At 43.2% G+C, this 25,984-nt stretch overlaps 1 protein-coding gene across 2 annotated transcripts in view; it reads right to left on the bottom strand.

The window, feature by feature from the left end:
- The window catches only part of Ed (hemicentin protein echinoid), an 89,386-nt gene that overhangs the window by 47,792 nt on the left and 15,610 nt on the right, over positions 1 to 25,984 (bottom strand). The window contains exon 1 of one of the 2 annotated variants that reach the window (XM_076772461.1): positions 20,451 to 20,921. The exons of the other annotated variant lie outside the window; for it this stretch is intronic. Within the exon in view, the coding sequence (XP_076628576.1) occupies positions 20,451 to 20,514 (64 nt within the window). The 5' untranslated portion in view covers positions 20,515 to 20,921. Of the gene's footprint in view, positions 1 to 20,450; positions 20,922 to 25,984 lie in introns of those variants that run through there. 2 annotated transcript variants of the gene reach the window in all.

The following is a 25,984-nucleotide window of genomic DNA, read 5'->3' as shown; positions in this document are numbered from 1 at the left end:
CGCCAAAACTCTGAATATGGTAATTCGTGGAAACCTTGTTACTGAAACTGACGTCGTATCGATAAACTTTTTATACAGCTTTTCATCGAAGCGCTTGGTTTATCACGGCACTTTCAATAAATCTTTACCATGAATGATTTCGTAAAATTGGATCGATCGGAAAATATTGCACCACGGAATTATGCAAACCGTTTAAATAATTTTATAAAAAGTAATGTTCGAGTTTGAATAAAAATGATGTTACGAAGATTACAAAAAATTATGTTTAGACTCGAGTATCGACTCTACGCGTATTGATTTGGAAAAATCTCGATCTAATGAAATTGCACCTTTGGTATGACCAAAGATGATAATTTCATATATTATGAAAATAGTTTTGATCCCGTGGAGCCCCTAAATGGGTCTCGCGAAGCCCCAGGGCTCAGCAGAGCACACTTTGGGAAACGTTGGTTTAAAATGTTCCGAAACTCTTCTTCTCGCTGAATTCGTGTTTGATTTAAACGTTGCACGGTTTTACGAAATATTCTTTATTTTATCAGTATCGTACAAAGCCTTTTTATATAGAAATATAGGCTTCTCCATGAAAATATTGACTTTCTTAATCGATGGACCGAGTTTCACTCTCACGTTGGTAATTTACCTATTTCTACGTTCGTACGATATAATAAAAATATCTCATCGACGCATCTGGCTTTTATATTCGTTTCGTATAAATCGAACGCTTTGACCACAAAAAAAAATCCTTTACCAAAAACATGTTTTCCGTTATTAAAGGAAACAGGTAATAAATGTTTGCTATAAATATTTATGAACCCGAGGAACGGTTGATGGTCCCTTATATTTGCACAGGCTCGAGTCTCTATGCGCACGCGATGTCTCATGCCAAGTATTATACCCTCGATCCAAGGATAAGATCGAAAGGTATCGAATAAATTGTCTACACTTAAAGCGAACATTACTATTAAACTAGTTAGTAATACGTATATTAAATAATAATAACTTTCGTGGAAAAAGTGCTGAAATAAAGCTGCTTCTAAAATTGATCAGGCGCTGCTACTTTTAAAACGAACCGTGATCGCGACAAAAATACTTTTCCTTTCGCTGTTCGTACGAATAAATAAATATTAATTTGTGAAAAATATAGTTCGTTTCCAACAATTTTTCCTATTTAGAGATCGGTAAAATTATCAGATCCAAAGATAACTTATTGGAAAAGTTGCTACGAAGTTTCTTTCACACCGAAATAAATAAATTTCGGAGATTGGGAGTGTGGAGAATCGATGCGTATCGTGTTTTGTTTAGCGAATTAGGAGCGATCGCCGTCGAGCTTTGGCCAGTCGAAGACTTGGAAGCCAAAGCACTGTAAAATCAAAGGTAGTTAACGCATCGGTGGAACTGAATACGAAATTACGATGATTCTGCTCGACTTGAAACGAGGCCGGAAAGTCGTTCCGGTTCCCATGGATGGCAGGGAAAAGGCTCGGAAACGATTCCCGGGTTCCTTTCCTGGCATTTTCTTAATACGTAGCCGCCGATCGTCGGTGAGTCGGATCCACGGTCGGCCGTCTCGCAAGAAAAACGAATTCCTGGCTGTGTATAAGTCGATAACGCGTCGGTGGCGCGCGTCCTGTAGCGAGGCTCGGTCCGCGTCGCTTATAGGGTGTATATCGTGCTCTTTGATCTTTAAAAAGAATTCAATTTGCTTGGAGATTGAACCAGGGTCACTGAGCCGCGCGCAAACGCCAATCGTTCTTCCCGAGTGCACAGGGGGCCACTCCAACCCTGCCACCGATCCCACCCCCGTCGAGCCAGCGTTGGATACCGGTCGTTTTCTTCGAAAATCGTTCCCCGACAGGATCGCCGCTGGGCTCCTTCCGTCGTTCGCCGTACGTACTGCGTTTCTCTGGCCTTAATTAAAGGCGAACATTCAATTTTCTTACCGGCGCGAGACTCCCTTTTCCGTTCGTTAACGTCGGAGACCGCCTCGTTCTCCGAAAGATTCGAGAATCGACGGCGGGGGCGGAGGTGGACGGTACTCGAGAACGACGAGTCTGGGACGGACATCTGGATAGCCTCGTACTCTCGGACTTCTACGGGTCCAGGGGAATCGACCGTGGCGGAGGACAGCGCGGGAGACGGGGGATGGGTGGGCGAAATGGAAGGTGACTCGAATCGAAATTCGATCGGAAACGTCGCGGCGGTTGTCGTAGATATGCGGCGTGGAAGTCGTGGAGGCGGAAGAATCGCGCACGCGACGTAAACCGACGCCCCCGCCCCCGGGATCCCGGAACGGAAAGATCGCGCGAGGGACCGGAAGGGGCCAGACGACCCTCGCTCCTTGCCCGTGCTTACGCGCATTTGCATAATATCCGAATATCCTTTAATGGCTGGACGACGTTCGAGAAACACCGATCCTCGCGGGTGTCGTCAAACTTATCGCTTCTTAAGCTACGGAACCGACCCTCTAGCGTTCGATCTCGACGCTCTCGGTTGGCCGTTTCGTAACCGCGTCGAATCACCAGGATCCTCCGGGTGGTTTCCTCGTTCGACGAACGACCGCGTCGCGGAGATAACGCGACTCGAAGAAATTTGAATAGCGCCCGACGGAGGAACGCCCCAGAGCTTTCCCTTGGTATTTCGCGGGTAAATTTAACTCCAATGTTCGCTCGTTTTTAGCTTCGCGCGTAATCGTATTACCTCGCAGCTACGCGTCCGTTCTTTCGTAAATTTTTTTTTTTTTTCAACGTGTTCTCCGCTGAAAAAATATCGCCGCGGGAGATAATATCGTTCTTCGCTGTTTGCCGTGCCGCGTTCCCGCGAGAAACGTATGAACGCCGCCTTGGACGACCATGTTTCACGGTGTTTGACGGTGTGAGCTGCCGGGGGTTCGGAAAACCATTCGACGCTACTAGTTTCAGGCACTTCCGGATTTTACTCGCGTGAGATTACAGTGGGCGCTTCTTAAACTTCTTCCGCCGGGGACCCCTGTTCGCGGAACGAAATTATTAACTCCGGTTTTATTACATTAATGGGATACTAATTTTAAGAACCGCGAAACTGTGGTAAGAGAGAATTCGAAAATATCATAATCGGGTCGCGCAGAGTCGAAACGGATTCCCAAGAAAAAAAATTTTGAGGACTTTCGAGGATATTTTGGATTCCTGAAAATGGTCGAGATTCACACCGAAAATATTCGAAATTCCTGGAAAAATTAACCGTAATTTACGCTATTATAAAAGCGTACAAGGTGGAAGATGAAGAGAAAATATTTCAGGCATTATTTTCACCTCGCCTTCCAGCTTTTATAATTTGATAATCGTTAATAATCTAAACAAGAGCGCGGAAATGGGATTTTATTTATTAAAGAGAGTCTCGAAACGACAATCGGGTTAACGGAATTCTCAGCAGCCTCGACACTCTCGAGAATCACGACACTTTCCGGAGTCCCGAACATTCTCCGAAATCCGGGATATTCTCGGGAATCCAGAAATTTTCGGGAACCTGACCGGACCCGATCTCTTTCCTACCAGTCCCGAACATCTGGTTCTCGACATTCCTGCGGTTCTTCAACACCTCTGCAGATGACCAGTTAGTTTAAAGAAAATAACGGTTAAAAGCTACAGTACTCTACCGCCTAATAACTTCAATGACTATCGTACGCACGAAAAATTTGATATTTTATCATGTCATCATAAAATTTAGAGAAACTTTTCAATAAATGATTATTTTGATCGTTGATATCGATGATGGAAATTGTTTACAAACGACCATTGTCGACGCCCAGAAATTTATTTTGATTATCGATAATCAATACAATGTGAAACATTGTATTGTGTTTATTTTTGGCCGTCCTCAATTTTCAGTATCATTACGGATAATTAGTGTCCATCAACGACGTAAAATTGATTACAGAATATGTATATATTATATATATATATTATTAAGCAATAAAAGATATCAATATTTATGAAAGAAAGTAATCAGAAAATATGTTTGCTCTCGATATTGATTACCGATAATAAAAAAAGTATCTCGCTGTTGATATTGGTTACCGGTAACCAATATAAAATTCTGTTCATCTATAATGGTTATTCGCAACAGATATGAAATTCTGGTCATCGGGAATGGTCATTCATAAGCAATACAAAATTAAAATCAAAACCATTTAAAGAAAAATGTAACTGTTCTAGTGTAACATTCTTTACTCGCGTTCACAACCTGGAATTAATGTATTTTTAAACCAATTCCTCTACATTTAATCTATTTTTATGTCATAGACCCTTTTTTTTACATTTTGTGCACCCGTAATAAAGTTGCAGGACTGCGAAGTAAAATATAGCGTATTGTTCTGTAAACTCATTTTTCAAATTTTAAAAATAACCGTACAACCAATGGACAACAGAAATTAGCTTTTCGTTTTACTTTCCCTGGTGATTTTCCAACATTGGAAAAGTATAGTAGATTTTATTTCGTTGTTCCTATCGATGTACTTTAAAAAGAAGTATTATCTAAGAAACATTGATACAAAATAGTAAGTTTTAATTACACCGTGTTATAATAATCACGCATCGACGGTGCTCTTCGTTAACAGAAAAATAGAATTTAAATAGAATTTGGAAGTGCAATTATATTTTAAAGAATGCGAAGATTGGGAGGATTGGATTACCGATGGATAGTTCAGCAAATTAATCAATGTGCTTAATATGGGTTAGCAATTAGGAACGCTTGTATACAGATAGCTTAAATCAAGAATGCAACGTTGGAAACCTGTTCGTACAAATGTTCGACCAATAAATAGCCAAGGCACGATAATTGTCCTCGTTGGTGCAAGTGAACCAAATCTGAAGCAATTGACAAGTTTGTAGAATATCGACATGAACCAACTTTAGATCCTCGGTATCATGAGAGCTATTCATCTGGTACACGAACATTCAAGATCATTTCGATCGTTGTTTAACCAGAAGTCCATGTTTATCCATTGTTCGTACGGTTTTCAAGACCCAAAATGAAACGAGTCCGCGGAACGTGAAAAAATATGTTTCGAAAATATCATGAGTGAACGGCTAAAAAACATATTCATAAACAAGACTGTATTTTTGTTCAGATTTCAATTACAGTTATCCATGGCACCGAAACCGTACACCGTTATGCTGCGTTTTAAAAAAACACCACTTCCGTTAAGATCGCTGTTTTAAATAAAAATCAACTTTCGCGAAAAATAAAAATATTTTCGCACTGTATAGACAATGTATATTCATGTACTGGAAAGCTCAAACTTTTCGAACGCCTAGCTCCGCTGACGATTAATTTTTATATAACCATGAATATTTCACGTCCTCAACTTGGTTGCAACCCCTTAACCGGGCAGACTTCTCTGACGTACGATCTAACTTTAATTTGTCGAAAAGCGTAAGAAAGTGGAAAGCTCAGCGATAAGTGAATTTTCATCGTCGGGACCGAGTTCGAGTTTTCGTTGAATTTTAGCTGGACGAGACGAACACGAATCTTTTCTGCTATCTATTGGGGAAAGTCTCGATGTCGTCTGAGATCCTGCCCTAATCGAAACTCTTCGTTCTCCCTTGCTGTGATATACCAACTTTTAAACAAAATTACTCGAATGTACAATATAATTTCGTGTCTTGGATCTGTTCTCGAATACGGAGATAATTGTAGTGCACCAAAATAAAGAAATAGCCTTTAAGCTTATCGTGTTGTCTTGTACATATCAGACTGATTCTGCCAAAAAACGTAGGAAAACGCATGAACGATCATGTTTCGTGGTTGCTCGAGCAAAGCGTCTCAATCATTCAGGGTTTGCAACCCACTTATCAGACGCTATTAATGTTTATCCCAGTGTGTTCCCAAAGGCTTACGCTTCAGCTCATTACTATTTATTAGTTTGGTAAGTGACCTTATTAGCAATTTCCCCCGTTCCAGAGCGTTGCTTTAAGATCAGGATCATAAATTATGGCTCGGAGGAAATTCTGTAGCGCACGCTCCGATCGTACCCGAAGGATATGTTAATATCTAATACAATATGCTCACTGTCGACGTTACTGAATGTTGCATTACGAAATTCTCGCGTAATCGTCTCGCCAATACATATTTATTGTTATAACGAGAGGGCCTCCCGAATCGTTCCTCGGTCCCCGAATCCTCCGGACCGATCGGTTTCAAGTTCTCGTCGGACGGACGGCGATGTTTATCCCAGCATAGGGACGCTTTGCATAAAACATGGAGTTCGCGCGAATTAGACTTTCACGGGACGAGTTCTTACCAGCCCATACTGTTCGAAGTTTCTATGTACGGAGTCGCGTTCGCTTATACCCGGAAGTCTCGAACGGTACGCTTTATATCGTTCTTCTTTTCCCTCTTATCGTCGCGTTCCGGCGACCGCCTTTTCTACGTCATTAGTACAATATATTCGCGAGCAACGGTAGTAATACCGTTTAGAAAACCCGCAAATAAACCGCCTACGCGGAGCGTTCAAAGGAGAGGAGCTTCGAATCGGGATTACGTTCCGGTTTTTCTCGCGTTCGTCTCGCGTTTCCGTGGTCTTTTTCGTTCGCAAACGCCCGATCGTTCGCAGTTTCCACCTTCTTTCGTTGTTTCAGAGAAGAGCACTCGTAACCGCTGACCGAGCTATCGATCGAATCGCCGACCAACGTTTGCCGTCGCGGAGTTCTCCACTTTTACGACGATATTATTAGCGCGCTCGGCGGCGCTCGCTCGCGCGAAACGGCTCCGTGGAAACGAGCTGACGAGATAGCCGCGCGGACCGCCGTCTGTTTCCGTTCATCCGGAACGTCGGATCGTTCTTCCTTTCCCTACGACCCTCGACTCCTTCGTCGACCCTTCCAACACCCCCCGTCCTTGCGCGATATCAGGTGAGGACCGTTCAACCACAAATCGATCACTCCTGTACCTCGAGCTACGGAATTCTTATGATATTCAATTACGTCGTAATCCGTTCGAAATTTTGGGCCAGGTTATCGTTTTCCCATTCTTCGCGATCGCTTTAAAAATCCTCAACGTTCTATATTTCAAACGAAACAATTTTACACGGTCTACGACGGTGATTCCAAGTTTATTCTAAAGCTTCAAGTACGTTTCTAAAACTCTTGATCCACAAGTAGAGAAGAGCGATCGATTTGACGTGAAATGGCCCGCAGGCAGATACAAGAGTCCTTCGCATCGTGTTACTTCCGGCGCTCGTTTAGGGACGTAATTTTACACCCTCTCGACGAATCGACTCGTAAAGCTACGGAAGACGCTTAATTACCGAGCGAACGTCGCTCTACGAGCTATCGCAACCTCCTCGATCTCTCGTTAAGTTCGACTGGTGCCGTCTTTTGGCTAGACTTCTCTTCCAGATAGGAAGAAAGAGATCCCTTTGGTCACCGATTGGCCCTGTTCTCGCGTTACCCTCCCGATTGGACGGTTATCACTATCCGGGTCTTTTAGATTCCCAGCCATTTTCTACTGGCGAAAAGATTCCCGACGTTTCGCCAGAGTCGCAATTAAAGTCTGCGTTAAATGATCCGCCGCTAAAGGCGAATCAATAAGATACAATTCGAGATAAGTAGAAAATTGCTTGGCTAGAAATTCTAAATAGGTATTACCAATTCGATCGTTACTGGCACTCACGGATGTCAAAAGTAATTGCAATTGTGTACCGAGTGTGTTTACTTGCGATTGCAAGTACGAGAATTCGTTTATTAACGGCGAATTTATGTTTACAATAAATGCAGAAAACGTCGTCGCGAGCGATTAACGATTCGTTTAATCGTCCAGGCCCCAAGCAATTAATTTCAGTAATCAAATAAAATTAATCGCGATCAATTCGAGCGACTAAGCTTTTAATCTAAATGGGCAAACGATTAATTACTCGATTAATAATCAACCCTGCCTCTAGAAGATTGGAGTTTTGGCATGCAATTCCGATGACAACCATAATCTCCTAGGAATTGTTCCGTTCCAAAGCATGTTGCCCATGCATGACGCGGTGGTGTAGCTGATCAAACGAGGAAACTCGAAATTAGTATATCTTGCGTAGCACGGCCACTTCGCGGGCCAATAATTGATCGTAATTTTGATTAAAAAAAAAAAAGAAAACAAGTCCATTGCATACAATAATGCAACACAATTTTCTCGAAATCAATTAACTAGGTTATTCAAGGTATTTCGATATCGTTGTTTCACTGTAGTAAAAAAGTCATATATAAATTGAGCAACGATATAAAAATCGAGAAATGTTTTCCATTTTAAATGTTGAAGTGACTGGACATGGCTCTGTTATCGAATAATTAGTATAGTATTTTTTTTAATATTAAAAAAACAGGATACATTTAACGATTTCCGTGAGTTTTATAGGTCAATATGATATTATTAATTCCATACGCAATCACTGTTTCCAACTTTTTCTGACGCTGATGACATAAATGCCTCGGTTAAAAACGCATTATCTTAAACGAGAATTGATTATGTCATTACTAAAATTAATGAATGTCGTAAAATTATACGACTTTGAATAACATTTGCTCTTTAACATTATTTATTATACTAAAGTACAAAAATAAATGAGCATTGTGGATCCTTTTGTTTAATTACTGGGTCCGAGCATCGGTAAATTCAATTACCGAAGCACTGCGGTGATTTCTAATTAAAGTAATTTTTCAAAATAGAAACAAAAGGACATCGGTTCTATTTATTTTAATTGACTGAAAGTAGAAATCAGATGTTGCAGAAACAAATGCGAAAAAATCGATGATAAAAACGAGCGTTTTAATTAATTTCCAGGGAGCACAACGTTTTATTTTTCTTCGACCGTTCGATTACCAAGACAATTAGCCTACTTTGATGTCTACCGCTAGACACTCGAGCAATGTTACTACGTTGTCGACAACTTCTATCCAGTTACATACAGTAGTGGTCCCTATTAGCGAGTCTGTCCACATTAGTGCGCTTTTATATTTAAATAATTGGTCGACGGAATTCTGCGAAAGTAAAGAAACGAAATGTATGTTTTTAACTTTGTTAAAACATTATAGTTAGAAAGGTCCATTTTATATTCATAAATCATTAAAGAATGGTTAAAATTTCTTCCAAGATGCCCGTCACGATATCGACATATCGGATCCTCTTATCGAACACGTTGAAACACAGCTACTTTTTAATTTATAAAGGGTAAATTATATATTAAAACGGTTCGATATTGTGAAGAAATAGTGAAAGAACTACATCTACAACGTTTTCATAATTTTATAAGGACGAAAGGGGGGCTAACGAAAACCAAAAACTCACGAAACGATTCGAAGATCTCAAGAATAATAATAATTAGAAATAGAAATATAAAAGTTTGGGTGATCGTTCAATGTATGTCAATGAGTTTACCCCTTGAATCCGTAACCGACCAGAGGTACAAAATTGTGTACTCTGTTCAACGTGTCGAGCCAGAAAAAGCGAACAAAAATTTCCGGAGGTACTTTTTACCCAACTTCAAAAGAAGTTCATTTCATAAATTATTAAATAATACGAGTTTCAAATTTGTTCGAGGACCGAGTGACAGCTGTTTCGAGGGAAGACATTACCTGACGAAGAAGTTACTCCTTACAGTCGTCGCCTTTACTACTTGGGCGAAACTTGCATAAATAAAGCGTGGAAAGGCACTGCTATACTTTTAAAAACGAGCACGGAGGACGCGCAGAATTTTTAGAAATTAATTGCTTTGCTGTTGGGAGCGAAATTACAGCGGAAGAACGCGCAACGCATTGCATAAAAATCTAAATATTTAAAACGCGTGCACCAAATACAACTACTAAAAAGGTATCTACAGCAGGGATGATGGACGTAAACGCTTTTGTTCGTAATTTCGATCGCGATATCCGAGTTTCCGCGTCTTCGGTTTGACCACCCTCGCTCAAGGGCAACCCTCGGAGATGTTCCTCCCCCCGACACGCAGTCCGTGTCTCTGGTCGCAAATATCCTGTTCCCCGACAGCTTTCAGCGGCTGCAAAGGGCCAAGCTTACGCGTTCTAGAACCCGCGGAGCTCGAAGTCGCGACTCGAGCATCACGCGATTCCGCAATCATACGCGGTGGGTGGGGTAACATGCACCCGAGGGCTTATCGGCGGCCGCAAAGTGAAATTATTCCAGGTTGAACCCTTGTCGCCGATACGCGCGCGTGTCGCGAGGGAGGCGAGCCCGCACGACACTCCGCCGCGCCTTCTCCGCTTCGGGTTAGTTAGCGTTTCGAGGACTCGAATTTTCCCCTCTTTCGAACGGTTCTCGCCGCCCCCCGTTCTCGCCCCGCGTTCGACGTTTCTTTTCGTCGTCGTGGCACCCACGACGCTCGGTCATCGAGGCACGAGCGTGCAGCAAACGCCACCCGGAAGAACGTTTTTCGCTGCTCGTTAGCGCTTATCGATTTTCCACCGATGCCCTGCTGCTACGATTTCACCTGGCACGCGTCGCCCTGTGCACTGCGATCTCTGCCCCCGGATTTTTCCAACCTTTCGACGACCGACTCGAATTACTCCGCCCCCCCACCCCCCGCCGCCGCCAGGCTTCCGGTCGCGAACCGTGTCGCTTTAGACAAATGTTTCGACGCCCGGCCACCGCCGCGGTTATCCATCCTTGGAACTTTCCGCGGCGCTGAGTGCCTCTTAAGAGGCCGTTCCAGTCTGGAAGTTTTAACAAATCCTTTTATTTCCTTTCCCCCCGAACGCCTACGTCCTCCTGAAATATTTCCATCGATGGATATCGCCAGGATTTGCAAAATTAAATTTAACTCGATGTTTTCGCGACGATACCTCAAAGAAGATGGCCCATATTTTGCGTTTAGTAGAACATTGTTGGATCGTATAAAAGGTCGAACTCGATTGCACAAAACTCTAAACGATATCGTGAAATCCACGTCACTATATTATTTAATAGTTTTTCGTTTGCCACTTTTTGTCAGTATTTACCAAGTCTGAAAAAAGTAGAACTCCGACGCCATCGATCATCAATTTATCGCTATTACGCGACGCTCGCGACGTGCCATAAAGTGCAAATTGGTGTTCGAGCGAAAATGTCTACCTGTCCGCTTCAGAATATTCTTACGTCTGTTGATCCCCGGTTGGAGTTCGCCGGAGAATTATGTATATTCCGTATTTTACGATACGGTATCGGTGCTAGGAGCTACGAAAACACGGCTCGCTTCTTCTCCGCACTGGAAGGAGTCCGTGAATGGCGAGGATCGGAGCCCCCGGAACATTTATCATCGCGCGAAAGGATATCTTGTTCGAGCCCCGGCTTCCTTTACCGACGAATAGTTCGCGAAAGTGGACGATGATCCTAGATCAGTTGGATCTATTCGTGCGCGGATACGTTTTCCCGCGAGGGACAGGCGAGACCCTCGACGAGGGTCGATCTTAATGGGAAAACGAGCAACGGGAACGAGATTTTCTCGAAAGAAACTCTCTCTCTCGCGCGCGCGCGCCCGGAGTCCATCATCGTCGACGAAAGCAAATAAACACGATATTCCGTGTCGGGTGTTTATTTCTAAAAGGGTGGAGGCGTCGAGACGGTTTATTTTGAAGAAGGCGCGAGTTCATTTCCGCCGGGTAGTCCAGTAACACAGTGTACCCGTCGAAGCTGTTGGGAAACGTACGCGCCGACGATATCGCGGTACCGTTGCCACGGAAAAATAAACCGACGCGAACGATAGATCGAACCTTTTATTTTCCAATTGCCGCTGCCAGCTCGAAACTTCGAAACCCCGGATTGACGGTTACTTTGTATCCCCCGAAACGCGTAAACTGTCATCGGCAACGGGCGCCCGCGACCCCTTTTTTCATTTTAATTGCTTCGGAGGACTTCCGTGAGTTGTGACGCAGCAAACGTCAAATCCTTCCGCGCGCGTTTTGCAGCTTGTTGCATCGCCGCCCTAACGATGCGGAACCGACCCTACGTCGACCTAGGGCTGCTCGAACATAATGAATCGTATTTGTCACTGGGGGAGGAAAACAGAAAAAGAAACGGAAACAAAATAATTTCTGAATTGCACAAACCATGGAAAACAAACGCTCGGATATTACCACTGTTATCGTTATTGTCGTACAAATGGAGTACAATGGTTTGTGTGGTGTATGGAAAGTTCTAATACCGAACAGTAGTTACAATCGTGAATTCAGAAACGGTTACAGATCTGAACAATATGAAAACTGCGAACGGGATAAATCAAACGATATACAGGAACTGGCACGTGCCAGCCGCGTATATGCGGAGAAAAAAAATTGAATTTATTTGTTGCATTTGGCTGCAAGTGAGTACGTAACTTATAGAGTGCGATATGTTCTAAAGTTTCGCGACTGAAAATATATTTATTTATAAACGGGTGCGAAATCCATTAGTGTACAACGAAGAAAAGTACACACTGACGAGCAATGCAGAAAATATGCAGATTATTATATATACAAATTTTTTTTCTCGAAAATGTGTAGGATTTCGGGGGTATGTCTATTCACCAAAAATTATTGTAATTGACTCCTGCAACTGAAAATAATTTTTTTAGAACGATTTGAAAAATTTTTTTTTCGTCGAAAAATTTAGGCACCTTCTCGAATTTTTTTCTAGAAAGTGGGTAGGATTTCGGGGGTATGTCTATTCACCAAAAATTATTGTAATTGACTCCCGCAACTGAAAATAATTTTTTTAGAACGATTTGAAAAACTTTTTTTCCGTCGAAAAATTTAGGCACCTTCTCGAATTTTTTGCTAGAAAGTGGGTAGGATTTCGGGGGTATGTCTATTCACCAAAAATGATTGTAATTAACCCCCACAACTGAAAATAATTTTTTTAGAACGATTTGAAAAATTTTTTTTTCGTCGAAAAATTTGGGCACCTACCCCCTGTCGATTTTTCTTAAAAATCTGTTTTTGATTGTTAATACACTTTTTCGACAGCTACTGGTATATTTCGTATATGCTCTTACGACCGATCCGCCGCCTCCGATAGCGAGAAAACGTACCGTCGCGTTTTTTGCGCCTTGAACGCAAACGTTCGCCGATCGAGCGGATCGAGGGTCTCTTCAGCGAACGATCGAAGGCGCGGGGCCGGTTTCCGGCGCGCAAATAGCATCGATACCGATAAATCTGCGAACGCGAATCCATAAATAGAGTCGCGATACGTGCGGTGGCTGCGAGATACCGCGGGGGTTCGCGTCTCGCGAGGAGGCGGCGAGTTGGCCGTTGGCCAGCGGATATTTTCGTAACCGTTGGCTCGCGTTGGCGTTGTGCATGCGCCCTAACCCCGGTCGTCTCTGCACCGGCTACTTAAATCACTGGAAATGTACGTCGGGTAGATCTGGCGCGGTAGATTCGGTTCGAGCCACCCTCGGCGGAACGGAAGCCTGACGGATAAGGACGTCGACGGTGGGCTGGACGCGCTTCCGATTACGCCTCTGTGTAACGTCTGCGCGAATAAACGATCGAACGAGGGGGCGGCGGGGGTTGCAAACGAGCCGAAAAACGGACAACGAGCACCGGAGTTCGGTACTGTGGCCGCGAAAAGAACACGAGGGATACGCGTATACGAATCCAATTACGCGGGATGGAGACTTCGCGTACCCTCGGTCCAATTAACGGGAAAACTAATTTTCGCGCGGCGAAATCCGCGCTCAACCGAGCTCCTGCCTATTTTTTTCCCTCCTCCGTTCTCCTCTTTTGTCCTCGTCCGCGCGCGGAGTCCGGAATCCCGTCGTCGTTCTTCTTTTTCCCCTCTTCGGGGTCTCTCTGTCCCGCGCGATTCGAGGCTGTATACGCGCGCGGCGCTCGTTCCGCTGAATTTAATTTAGCACTTACCGTATTGCTCGGGGCACGGTTAACCGTTTAACCGCCTAACGCCTTTGCCAAGCCGGCGCGCGGACGGGTGCGATGGCCTGCGAATTTTCGTTCGGACACCGCGACTCGCGCCGAAACGCCGCGAAACGTAGACGATCGAATGTGACCGGGAGAGGAACGGGGTCTCGATTTTTCCAGGCAATCGTTTTCCCCCATCTGGGAGCTCGGTTTCGCGCGGATATCGTTTCCCGGCCGCGGCGTCGATTCGCCTCGGGGGTTGGATTAACGGCGCCGCTGCGCTCGCCCGGGGAACGAAACCCTTTAAAAATCGGCCAGCCGTGTGTTTCGCCCTCCGATCGTCGATCGAACGAGTTCGATTTCGGGATCGTTAGAATCGCGACGACGACGATGGGGACCAAGTAACTGGCGAACGTTCGCGTTGTCGCGATTGCGGACGCAGATATAGGCGTGCACGTTGGCACGGAAAAGAGGTAAAGGACCGTCGGAGCCGCTACGAGCGTCTATTTGCATATCCCGGTTATGGGATCGGCTTACTGAAATCTGGCAAACAATTATTGTCCGCGATCAAAGCGCTGTCAAACATTATACGCCAACGGAAATATCCACGGGTGTGTTTCTACGATCGGTGAATCAAACCCGTACGTATTAGGGTCGCCATTAGATTAAAATTACCGATTTCGTTAGATATTCTCGACCATATAGACCAACAAATTTAACTGCGATGGGTATAAACTTTTATACGTTTGTTGCAAACGGTATGCTACATTTTTCCGTACTGCAGGGGAGAAATTTTTCCCTTTTCCTGCTTCCGAGTATATCTTCCGAATTGTCGAACTATATCCTCAGGAAGTGCGATGAGTTTGCGTTTGGTCAACATATTTGTTATTTCGTCTCGCTATACATATTGATACGACGAGTATCGATACAATAGCTCGCGTAGTTTTTATTCTAACGATAACAACCCTCTGGGCTACACGATATATCTCCATACTCGAAATATAATACAATTTCCATTGGATCCTAGCGTTCCTTCGTGTTCGTTGAAAAACGCTTAACTTGAGATCCAGCAATTAAAATATTCCAAAGTATCAAATTCCAAACGAAAAAGTGTGCTCATTAGTTAACGAGTAAGTTTGATTTTTTGGTCTATTAACGCGTAAATTTTTATTTCTTCCCCGCGATATCAAACTTCGGTCCAAGTCGTGATGTTTCCTCCATCTACTTCTGTACGGTTCAGTAGCTGTCCTTTCCCTCGTGAATTATGAGAATAACATGTAAATACATCTGGTTCGTTCAGGTTAAACTTCCTTTTCATCGGTGAAAATCACTTTTCACCGTTTCTTTCTTCGATGAATGTGTTCTCGCGAAAACGGTAAAGGACTTCTTTGTGCCTGGTGATTAATGGCGATTGTCTCCTTAATTCTTCGCGGCATAATAGGTTCGCATTCGTGCCAGTTGCTTATGCTGTCTACGTTGCCGTTGAAAATGAATTGGAAGCTTCTCTTAAGGGGTTTCCGCAACGCGGATGTACAAAGAATGGATATTTGTTGAGAATCTTTTCCCGAAACCATCGTCGGTTAAATATCAAATCTCGGCATTGTTAGCGTTCAATCGAAACAACATTACGGGCGGAAATTTACATTTGTTTTATTATGTGCGTATTCTCACGCCGCATAAAATATTTGATCAATAATGGAAATCGATTCTCGTGTAAATAAACTGCGTTTAATGAACTGGGCGAATAATTAAAGTTGGATAATGTTACGTGGATATGCTACAGAGCGCATATTATAAATGATTCGCGTAATAATTAATTTATAATTAATATTTAATTTTTCAATATAACATCTATCGATAAAAGATTAACATCCGATGCACCCCATAAACCCTCGATTAAGTCTAAATCTTGAAAAAATTTCTTACTTTCCTTAACAGCATGTTTCGGACAATTTATTGCAAGTTCCACGCCCCTATTCTAAACAATTATCTTCGATGTCTAGGATATATCAATAATTGTAGTATTTCGAGCCCTATTCATGTGGGAAGCTCGTTAAAAAGCGAGGGTTACGCGTCGAGTCCTCTTCTTGTTAAACTCGTAATGAGCGGAAAGTGCCGTTGACAAGTTAACGAATTAATTTATGCATTTTATTATTTAATTGGCAAAAAACATTTTTACTTCCCGTACGTTGTAATTATTTTTATTCTCGCTATAAACGTTTCGTATTGACTCCCCGTATCTTCTACTCCATTTTACGTGTTATTATTCGATCTTGAACAAGTACATATCAACTTTCGATGTTATAGATACGGTGTTTGTAAATTCAGAATTGCACAAGCTATTTACGTTGCACATTGCACGCTGTTGACGATCTTAGGTTACAATACCAAGCTATAAATAATTGTTTTATATTTTGGCAAACATTTTAGTCACTCGAATCGAGGTAATTCGAGAACGTTTAATGCCCACATTAATATTGACTAATTGTTTGTCTCGAGCACCACTCGAATACTACGAAAATATATAAATCAAAAACTTACACGACCCCATACTTTTCGCGATAAAATATTAGGTCAAACGCAAACCTGTCGTCACCAAAGTCATTAATCCCAGAAAAACTCCATTGTCGTTCCATAATTATAGTCTTGCTACTCTTAAGCCGGCCTGATTTATAGGCCGTATGTCGCGAAAAATCTCGTTGTTCTTTTCGATGTAAGATTTTGTAACGCCAGGATGAAATTAACCGCACGTGTTCGAGTTTTGTAATATATTTTTTCTTTAAACCCGTGATTAGCGTAAAAAGAAACTGTGTCAACGATAGACAGAGGGCAAACGCACGTACGCGTGTACGCGAATGCGTTCATTATGCGCGTAATTTTCATAAATAGTTTTCATAGTAATCTTGTGACACTGTTTTAGTAGAGATTTACTAAACTAGAAACTATTCGTTGAAGTAAATACCAACGTCTTCGAGGATTAATAATGGCGCGGATCTTGGAATAAATTTTGACGAAACACGAACGTACAAGATTTTCAAATCTGTCTCTTCCGTTAACATTGCACTTCGTGTTTCAGCGTGCAGCTAAGAGAAATTATCGTCGACCACCGTGCGTTATGCCGTGTCCGCAATAATAATAACTCTAGTTTTCCCCTATTCCGCGACTTTTCTCTCCTTTGAAATTGCATTAAACACCGGCGATCTCGATATGGCCGGTCATGCTTTTAATCAGGCTAATGCGTAGCGTCGAGTTATTCAGTGGTTCGTTTCCCTTTCGCGTCTCGTTCCACGCACAGGTATCGAGTAATCTGCATACTGTGAAAATCGAGTGCCTAGGCCAGTGATTCTTAACCACCGTTGAATACACGGTTACACGAATGTTTTGGCGACGAATCGCGATTAATTTTTATCTTTTACCCCGAGCCTGGATCCTGGACGACTCGAGACGACACAAACTCGAACCAGAAAGAAAAGACCGAAAATAAAACTGCAATAACGGTTGGAGTCAAGAGGGTGTCGTTTGTTAAAACACGGTAAAGGACAAAGATCGATCCAGAGTTCTTTGTTTTACTCTGTTGTTTCCAAATTAATGTTTGTTCTTTGCTATGTTTTACCCGAAGAGTACTACAATTATTCAGGATTAGGAACCGCGCCAGGTCTTTTTCTCTGCAAATTGTGCCGTGAATTCAAAAAGACCGAGAATCTTCTTTAAAAGTGTGCCGTGAGCTTAGAAGGGTTAAGAACCACTGGCTGCCGACGCGAACCTCAACGAGCGAGAAGAGAGCTGGTCTTTCTCAGCGTCAACCGTGGAAACCGTGATTCTTTCGGCTGGAAAAGCCAAGAAAGGCCAATGCTAGAAATTGGCCAATTTCGGAGACCTCGCTGGGAACGAAACATTTTTACTGGATTTGTTTCTACAGGTTTTAACCTATTTGCATCGTTAACGTGCACAGTCCCCGCTTAAAAGTCATGGAACTTTCCCTCTATAACTTTTGATTAAACGATTAGTTTCGTCGGGCGTTTCAGACACCGTATTTACAAAAAGTCAACTAAAATCCTAATATAAGCAACGTGATATCGCGAACTGTCCAGTCGGAATATTCGAAACACTGTTTTATGTGCTCGTTGATCATCTCCACGATGTACCGATTTATGGTTATAAGCAACGATTGATTTATTGGAATCGCTGTCAAATTCTTTCGTCGTTCGTACGAAAATGCTGACATTTTAGCTACATGCACTCCGCGGCAAAAGCATAAAAAACAACGTCGATTTTTGTAAATAAATTCATAAATTCCATTAATACGTGCATTATCGTATAGAGAATTTACCAAATCAAATTAACAGGCGCGTTTGGTCAGTCGTACCTCGATCGTTTTTACATAAAATTCTGTTTTTCATTTCACGATAGAGTTAATATCGCTTTTACCGCGGTAATCTACCGCTGCCCATACCGTAACACCGCCTTCGGTCATTTGTCTTTTCCGTTGTGCGAGTTTTTCCTTTCTCAGACCATGAAAACAGTAGTGCAATCCATCAGGACCATCTAAATTAAAGCTTTTTTCGTCGGAAAATATAATTTTTTCCCGCCGTTTATTCCATCGCGAGTCTTTGTTTCGCAAAATTTAATTCAACTTTTTTCCCGTGCTTGTTAGAGGGTGGTTTCTTGAAAAGTTTACGTCTTTTTAAGTGGGTCTGCTTCTTTTATTATTCGCTGAACATTTCTTAAATGTGTTTTAACTCCAGGTTCTTTTGCAATTTGCCGTGCTGTGAAGATTGAATTGGAAACCGTCCTTAAAATAGCTCTTATTTCTCGAGAAGCTGTTGCTCCGTCAGGATGTTTTTTCACATAATTTCCTTCACTTTTTAAATAATTACCAATCTTTCCCATTCACATTATTTTCTTTCGAATTGTCGCTTCGGTTCGTTCCACTAAACTTCATAGCAAACTAACAATGTTTATATTCCTAGACGACGTTATTAACAAAGGATTATTCTTCGTTTGTCACCGCACTGATTCAAACGTACGACATCGAGTACTCTAATAAACAGATCTTTAAAAGCAAGAAATAGAAACTGTACGCTATCTTGCAATAAGAAATACTGGGTCAAGCGAGAAACGAGAACCGTAACTCAAATCTTCGAGTTGATATACTCGGTCATTATGATATATGACGCAATTAAACATAGGATATTTTTAAATATTCAGAAACTCAAGCCTAGCTCGCCAGTAACTATTTTACTTTCCCGGCAAACATTTAAATCAAACGTTGCCTGCTGTTGCGAACACAACGCTGGTGAAAGCTACCTCTTATTGCACCCACGTAACAACAATGTCATGGTTTCTTGAACATGTTCGACACCCATCTACGACGAACTTACTCGTTTCCTCGAGAAATATTTCGTTTAACGAAACGTAAAAGTTCTTTTCCAATGAAAGATCAAAGGATTCTAACCATTTGCAGGAGGAATTGTTATGGATTGTAACGGATGTTTGAAAAATTTGACGATCTCGTTATGATTTTACTCTCGAGAGAAAATTATAAACTTTCATTAACAAGACGCTTAAGTGTGTAAATAAGCTCGAGCATCTCTTTAAGGAAAAGTTATATTAAAGATCAAAAAGAAGCAATATATTTTCACGGAGAGTAGTTACATTAGAATTTTAAAACGGCGAAGAAAAGTTATTTTCCTCGTTATACAGATGTTTATCACATCTACGCAACTACGTGGATGTAATTTTACACTATATATTCAAAACTTGTGTTCCTATTTACTATATATTTTAAGATATTTAAAATTAGTGTTGAGTATTCACTACCAGATTAAAACCGTATGATATGATTCTAGACCATTGTAAATCCAATCAAAATTTATTTCCCTCAACGCCACAACTTGGGACTGAAATTTTCCAATTCCATAGTGGTAAATCCATATATGGGTGACGGTGTCAGTCGAAACGTCGAGTCGTTCTTGGATCGTTTCCGGGTGGCCCGCGGTGTTTCCCCGTCATCTTTGTTGGTACGCGAATTTCCTGGTGTCTAGGAATCGCGCGGAGCCATAGAAATCGCGTTATTTAGGTTACGAGGAAACCCGACGAATACGAGGAGGAAGGTTGTAACGGCGACGATTCGCGAACAAATCCGCTTTGGGCAGTACGCGAATTCCTGACGCGGCAGCATTCGTCGCGCGTACCGGGTGCACGAGATCCGCGGCAACTTCCGGCGAACCAGGAGGATTCCGCGACAAGACGAGGCGTCGCAACGATGTTTCCCCGCTAATCCGCCGCGGCGTCTTTCGAATCGTAAACTCGGAGTTTGTTCCGCGCGGTTTGGCCATGTCCCAACATCCTTTTCCGCTCTTATTTCTCCTCTCCGGTCTCGGCGAGAAAAGTTCGAGATTCCTCGGTGGTCTGGAGATCGTCGCGCCGCGAGCGGACGTTTCGATTTCCGGGGCTCCCCCCGCGCGCGAAAAAATCTCGCGGGAACAGCGACACACGGCCGTGGAGAACCTGTTGAGCCGGATAGGCTCGGCTCGGCTCGAGCGGACAAGAGTCAAAGAGGGGTCAGCGAACGGACGAAGGGTCGAAGAATCTCGACGAACCACTCACCTATGGCTCCCAGCAGCGCGAGGAAGGTCCAACGGATCCTCGATCTCCTCGCGGGTCTCGTCATCGCGGGATCAGCCTCCTCCAAGATGGTCCACGTCCGTCCACACACACGACACTCTAAATCCTCGCACAGTCCGGCACAGTCCTTGGCGGATCGGGTAAAGGAAACTATTCGATCGAGATCACGGAAATGATTGGTTAGGTTCACGTGTCGGCGTGTCGATTGCCGGGGAACCGCGTTCCCGAAGCCTGGATCGTCCTCGATCCTTTATCCGTCATGGCGAACAAAGAGCAGAAGCGCGGGAATCGCGACGCGGTCGTTCTCGGCCTCGCGTCGCCGAGCTAACTCGCGAGGATCCGCTTCCTCGACTGGACGTCGTTCTCTTCGTTCTTTCGTTCGTTCGCGCGAGCGTGAACGGAGCGGAGCAGAGCGGAACGGAGCGGAACGGAGCGGAGCGGCACGGAGGCTACCTTGGCACCTTGATAGTCGACGGTTAAGTGCGATCGCGGGCCGCTCGCGCCTCCTCTCGCTCGCCGATTCCCCAACGAGCGATAGAGAAGGACTGATCGCGAAACGCGCATGCCTCCGGCGAAACTTTCCTCGATTCGACTCTCGCGAACCAGGCTCGTTTATTTCTCGCGCCACGATGCTTCCTAGCCGTGCGCGCCTCCTCTGCACAAGGAGGACCGGTCGCGCGGTTTCTTAGTCTTTGCCACCGGCGCCAGAAACGAAAGACGATTGATCGATCAAAAGCCACCCCTACGGGGGAATCGACGCCGGCTCCTTTGATAGTCGACTTTCAGCCAACGGTGCCGACGAGAGCGTTCATCGGTGCTCCTTGACCCCGATGATTTCAGGGTTTTCCCGTCGTTAACGCGAACGCACCCCGTTCGCTTAAATTTTGTAAACGCGACTGCGAAAAATTTCGCCAAATTGAAATACGTCGGGCTAGATTTACGGAACCTGTCGATTTGGAGCAACGTCTTTCTTTTTATAGTATAGCGTGCCTGGGGAAATAGGCGAATGTTCGTGCAAAAACAAGTCGAGAATGTAGGATAATATTTTTTCGTAAAACCTTCCGTTGTTGAGAAAAATAACTTTGAAAGGCTGGGGGATGCCGCGCAGGTGACCGACTGCAAATTTCTACCACGGTTCTGTATCGAGCAATATCGAGTTATTTTAAGTAAAAATAATTCAACGAATTGAAATCCCTAATTCAATTTTGTTTCTTCATTAAGACCAGATTTTTCAAAAGTACGGATCCTTTAAAATTCGTCGCACGGAAATTGATTTAAGTTGACGCTGCATCGCGCGCTATTAACGGCCGGAAGTCTACACCTGCCATTGTTGCGCAGGGTGTACGGCCGCTACAAGGTATAACGCGGTTAATAAATATTCAAAACTCCCTCTTTGTCAACGGACATTAATTGTTGGAAACATTCTGCGACGCGTTCTGCACGTATCAAAATATGTAGTAGATATTCGTCGATGCTAAACTGCAGATAGTATTTGTACGTCCTCCAATTTTCCATGTGCATGCAAAGAGATGCTATAAGACATGAATAATTGCAAACATTGTTCTGGTTTCCAGCCGGTCGTAGAAAATTGCAAGGTATATTTGGAAACCGTTTGATCGTGTTTGTTTCGCTTTGTCAAAGAACAAACATCGATGGATCCAATTTAGCATCCGTGGAGTAGTCGACGAGAAAATTACTCGTTGAACCGAAAAGCCGAATGTCGAAATCCCGAAACCATGACTTTATTGCGAAAAATCGGGGTAGTTCTTTTCAATATGCAAAAAAGTATCGCGAGTCCGACGTCACCCGGAGATTTTTGATGTCATCTTCCAACGGGGGCTTATCGGATTCGGTGCATCATGGATCAAAAACTGTAATCGGTTAAGAGTGCATACGTGTACAGGGTGTACCGTTTGTATCAACCAACTCTAACATTTTGCTAACTATTTCAAGACATTTTAATTGAAAAGAATGGCTTTTTTAATTTTAAAAAATATACTCTCTTCAGACTTTTTGTTTTGAAAAGAATACCGCAATAAACGAGGCTCGATATTATTCTAGTTAAAGATTGCTCGATGTATAAAATTAAGAGAAACGTTGGAAAACACGGCTGGCTCGGTGATTGACGCTACGAATGAACGATTTGTTCCAGTTATCGACATAAAAGCGAACCAGTGTTCGGCACTGATAAAAAATAAGGCTACTTTTTCATTTTTAAGCGCTCGCTAAAAACGAATACATCTCTCGCAGTCTTTTCGGTCGTGTTTTGTTAAAAATTAATGACTCACGATGTCAGTTTTTCTCGAAAAAATACGAAACGTACCACGATTCATGGATAATGAATCATCGGTATGGATTACGGAAGAAACCAGATAATTCTGTAATCATTTGTTACGCGGAAATATGTGTGAATATAAAAGTTTTCGAACTTTGCATCGTACAAACTTTGTAACAACTTGGACAGAATACTTTTACCGGGGGTTGACAGTTAGGGTAAATGTAAGTAACTGTCTGTAGGGGAACATAGCCATAGCACAGTTCGTGATACCACATATGCATGAGACGGAACACACGGTATCACAGTACCTTTCCATTTTTCATCGCAGGCAGTGCAATACCAGCATTCGTTTCTATTACCTTTGTTTCCTCCTGCGATTTCCCTGTTCTCTTTTTTTCTGTGTTCATTTCTGATTAATTAAAATTTATTGAATTTACTTCCTATAATATTAGTTAAACAGCAAAGTAGAACAATCTGGTGAATGTCTCAATTATCGACAGCTATTTTCCAATATCAAGGAAACACTACACCACTTAAAAAGTTACGCATCGATTAATGGTTTCTTCTTTGTTGTCACTTTAAACGACAAGTTTATGTTTTATGAATCGGACTTGGATATAGTATAAATAGAAAAAATAGTACTCGCATGGATCATCGAAGGATTCATCGATACTCCTGTCGATCATACGTATACATTTAGACACAACGATCGACGTTTCTAATAGCATCAAACTGATCCAATTTAAACTTCAATGGTTTATGAAAATAAAACTGATAAATCTTCTCGGTTAAATCGCTAAACGGTAGAAATCTTTTTTAACATCGAGATAAAGCGATATCGCCGCGAGGCTTATTGCCCATTCTATGTCGCGACAGAGATCCTTTTCTTGTTCAATTCGCTCGTATGATGCATTAAAAGGATTTCTAGCGAAATAAAAGCTAGGATTTTAAGCGGATAATGTCTTTGGAATAGCAAACATTATCCCCGGAATTTAATAATTAATTAAAAACTGGGAAAATTTTCGTCAGTGTCTATCATTAGTACATTCACCTAAAATAAACTGAAATTCGGAAGTCCCATTCAACGGAGAAGCCAAATTTAATATGTTTAAATTAAGTTTATTTCTGTACTTCGTATTTTTAATTTGAAAAATTGTGTGTATCAGTTACTATAATCAATTTTATTTGTTATATTATGTTCGATGCAATTTAACGAGTTGCTTCGGGGAAAAGTAAACACTTTTGCGAAATACTTTTCAAGTAAACGATAGAATCGACCAGTTCGGGGTTTCCGCCATTTAGGGAGCTATCACAACGAATTAAACTTTGTTACAACCTTTGAAAAAATATAACTAGTATCGTGTTTTTGAATACGAATAAAAGGTAATCGATCCGTATGGTTTAAATAAATGGAAGAAACCCTATCTTCGGGCATCCTGTATACAGTAATACGCAGAAATGAGGTTTCAAGACTTGATTTTGGGGACCCTAGGGACCTTTCTTACAAGAATAATCGCATTATCCGTCCAAGTTACGTTCAATGCTATTTCCTGGACGTTGAGCACGGAAAGGAAACAATGCGCGTTTCCACGAAGACCATCGGTATCTGTCGATTTTCGATTTCTTTCAATAGCAGCGCCCCGAAGAATGAAATTTCCGGAGAATAACTCATCGTGCCGGACAATAAGTAATCCCGGATTAACTCAACGACTAATTCTTGCAATATCCAGACATGACACGGTGGACCAGAAACATGACAAAGTGGCCAAAACTTTCCTTCGTGCTGGAAAACTACTCCGGGTTATTCCAATTTTTAAGTCTGGTAATACGTCTGCCGTGGAAAACTACTCCAAAGTTTTCGGAAACATTATAACCGAGAAATTTCATTCGGATACTTTCCAACGTGACGCTAAATTATTTGATAAATCGTGCAAAAATCGTTCGCATTTTGCAATGATTGCCATCTTTCATTCAATATTTTCGTAAACGATATCACCAAGTCTCTTTTGTACTGATAATTTCAAGATACACGGGGTGTCCCTTTCAGATTCTGTTCGAGATCGTAATATGATCATATTATTAAAACAGTGGGGGTGTACGTTCCCTTTTTTGCGTCGCGAAAATTAATTTCGAGGGTTGTAGAAGCTACTTATTACAGCTAACGAACTAGCCCGAGTTTCGTGCAATGTTCATCGTAGCTGTGCCTGCGTGGGTCGCGTTTGGGAAGGAGGAGAGGGGGCGTCGTTGGGGAAAAGTTCCGCCACCGAAAATGCTCTCCGTTTCTAAGCTACGCCGTCAGCGCGAAGCAGCAGGTATCCGTTGAAACGGTTTGGATCATGTGAATTACTGGCTGGCATTCCAACGGTGGGTGGTTCGCGGTGGTCGCTTTCGCGGCGAGTACGTCACCGGCCGCGGACAGATGTACCACTCCGGCGTGGGCCGAGTTTCTATCGCGTTAACGCGACCCGCGGTTTCACGGGTGGCGATCCGACCTGTAAATCGTGACCCCGGCTAGTCGGGAATTCTCTTTATCCGCGTAAAATATTTCGTCGAGTACGAACCGACACGAGGGGGAGGGGTAGTGGAAGGACACGGTGAGAGAGAGAGGGGAAGAAAAAGGGAGGAACGAGCCGCGAACAGAGGAGAGAACGATCGTTAAAACGTCCAGAGACGCGTTTTCGTAGAAGGCGAAGCAGGGTTGAGGAGGAACGAAGTATCGGTGGACAGAGGGACGAGAGGAACGGCCGGGTCTACGGGAGAAGTTAACCAGGGAGACCGGAGAAACTCGCAGACTCCGCATCCGGCCGCTCGATGGTAGACCGTACAATTGTCTGGCATTGTGCTTGCAAATCAAGCGGCGGGCCGAATTTACATGAGATTTACGGCATTCCGTTTGCCGGGGCTCCGGCTGCCGCGTCCTCCTTCGTGTAACGTTCTCGATTCCGCCTCGTACCTCGTCCGGCGTTGGCGCGAACCGTGCCGAGACGTTCCGGGATCGAGACAAAAACGCCGCTACCCCGGCTCGTGCTCGAACATTTAATAAATTCCGTACGATTCGCTACCTCTTCCCGGGGCACCGACTACTTCGAATATCCCGGTTTACTCCCGCCGCGTCTGACGCCGGGACCGCAAACTTCTTATCTGCGGGTAAAACGCAAATACGCGAGGCGTACGGGCGCAGAGGAGCAGCCACGTACGCCACCAAGGACGCGATCGTGCGTTACGGTCGGGGCTACCC

Source organism: Colletes latitarsis, chromosome 9 (assembly GCF_051014445.1).
Source record: "Colletes latitarsis isolate SP2378_abdomen chromosome 9, iyColLati1, whole genome shotgun sequence".
Taxonomy (NCBI): Eukaryota; Metazoa; Arthropoda; class Insecta; order Hymenoptera; family Colletidae; genus Colletes; species Colletes latitarsis.
Note: the sequence above shows the minus strand (reverse complement) of the source record. Positions and strands in the feature narration are given on the sequence as shown.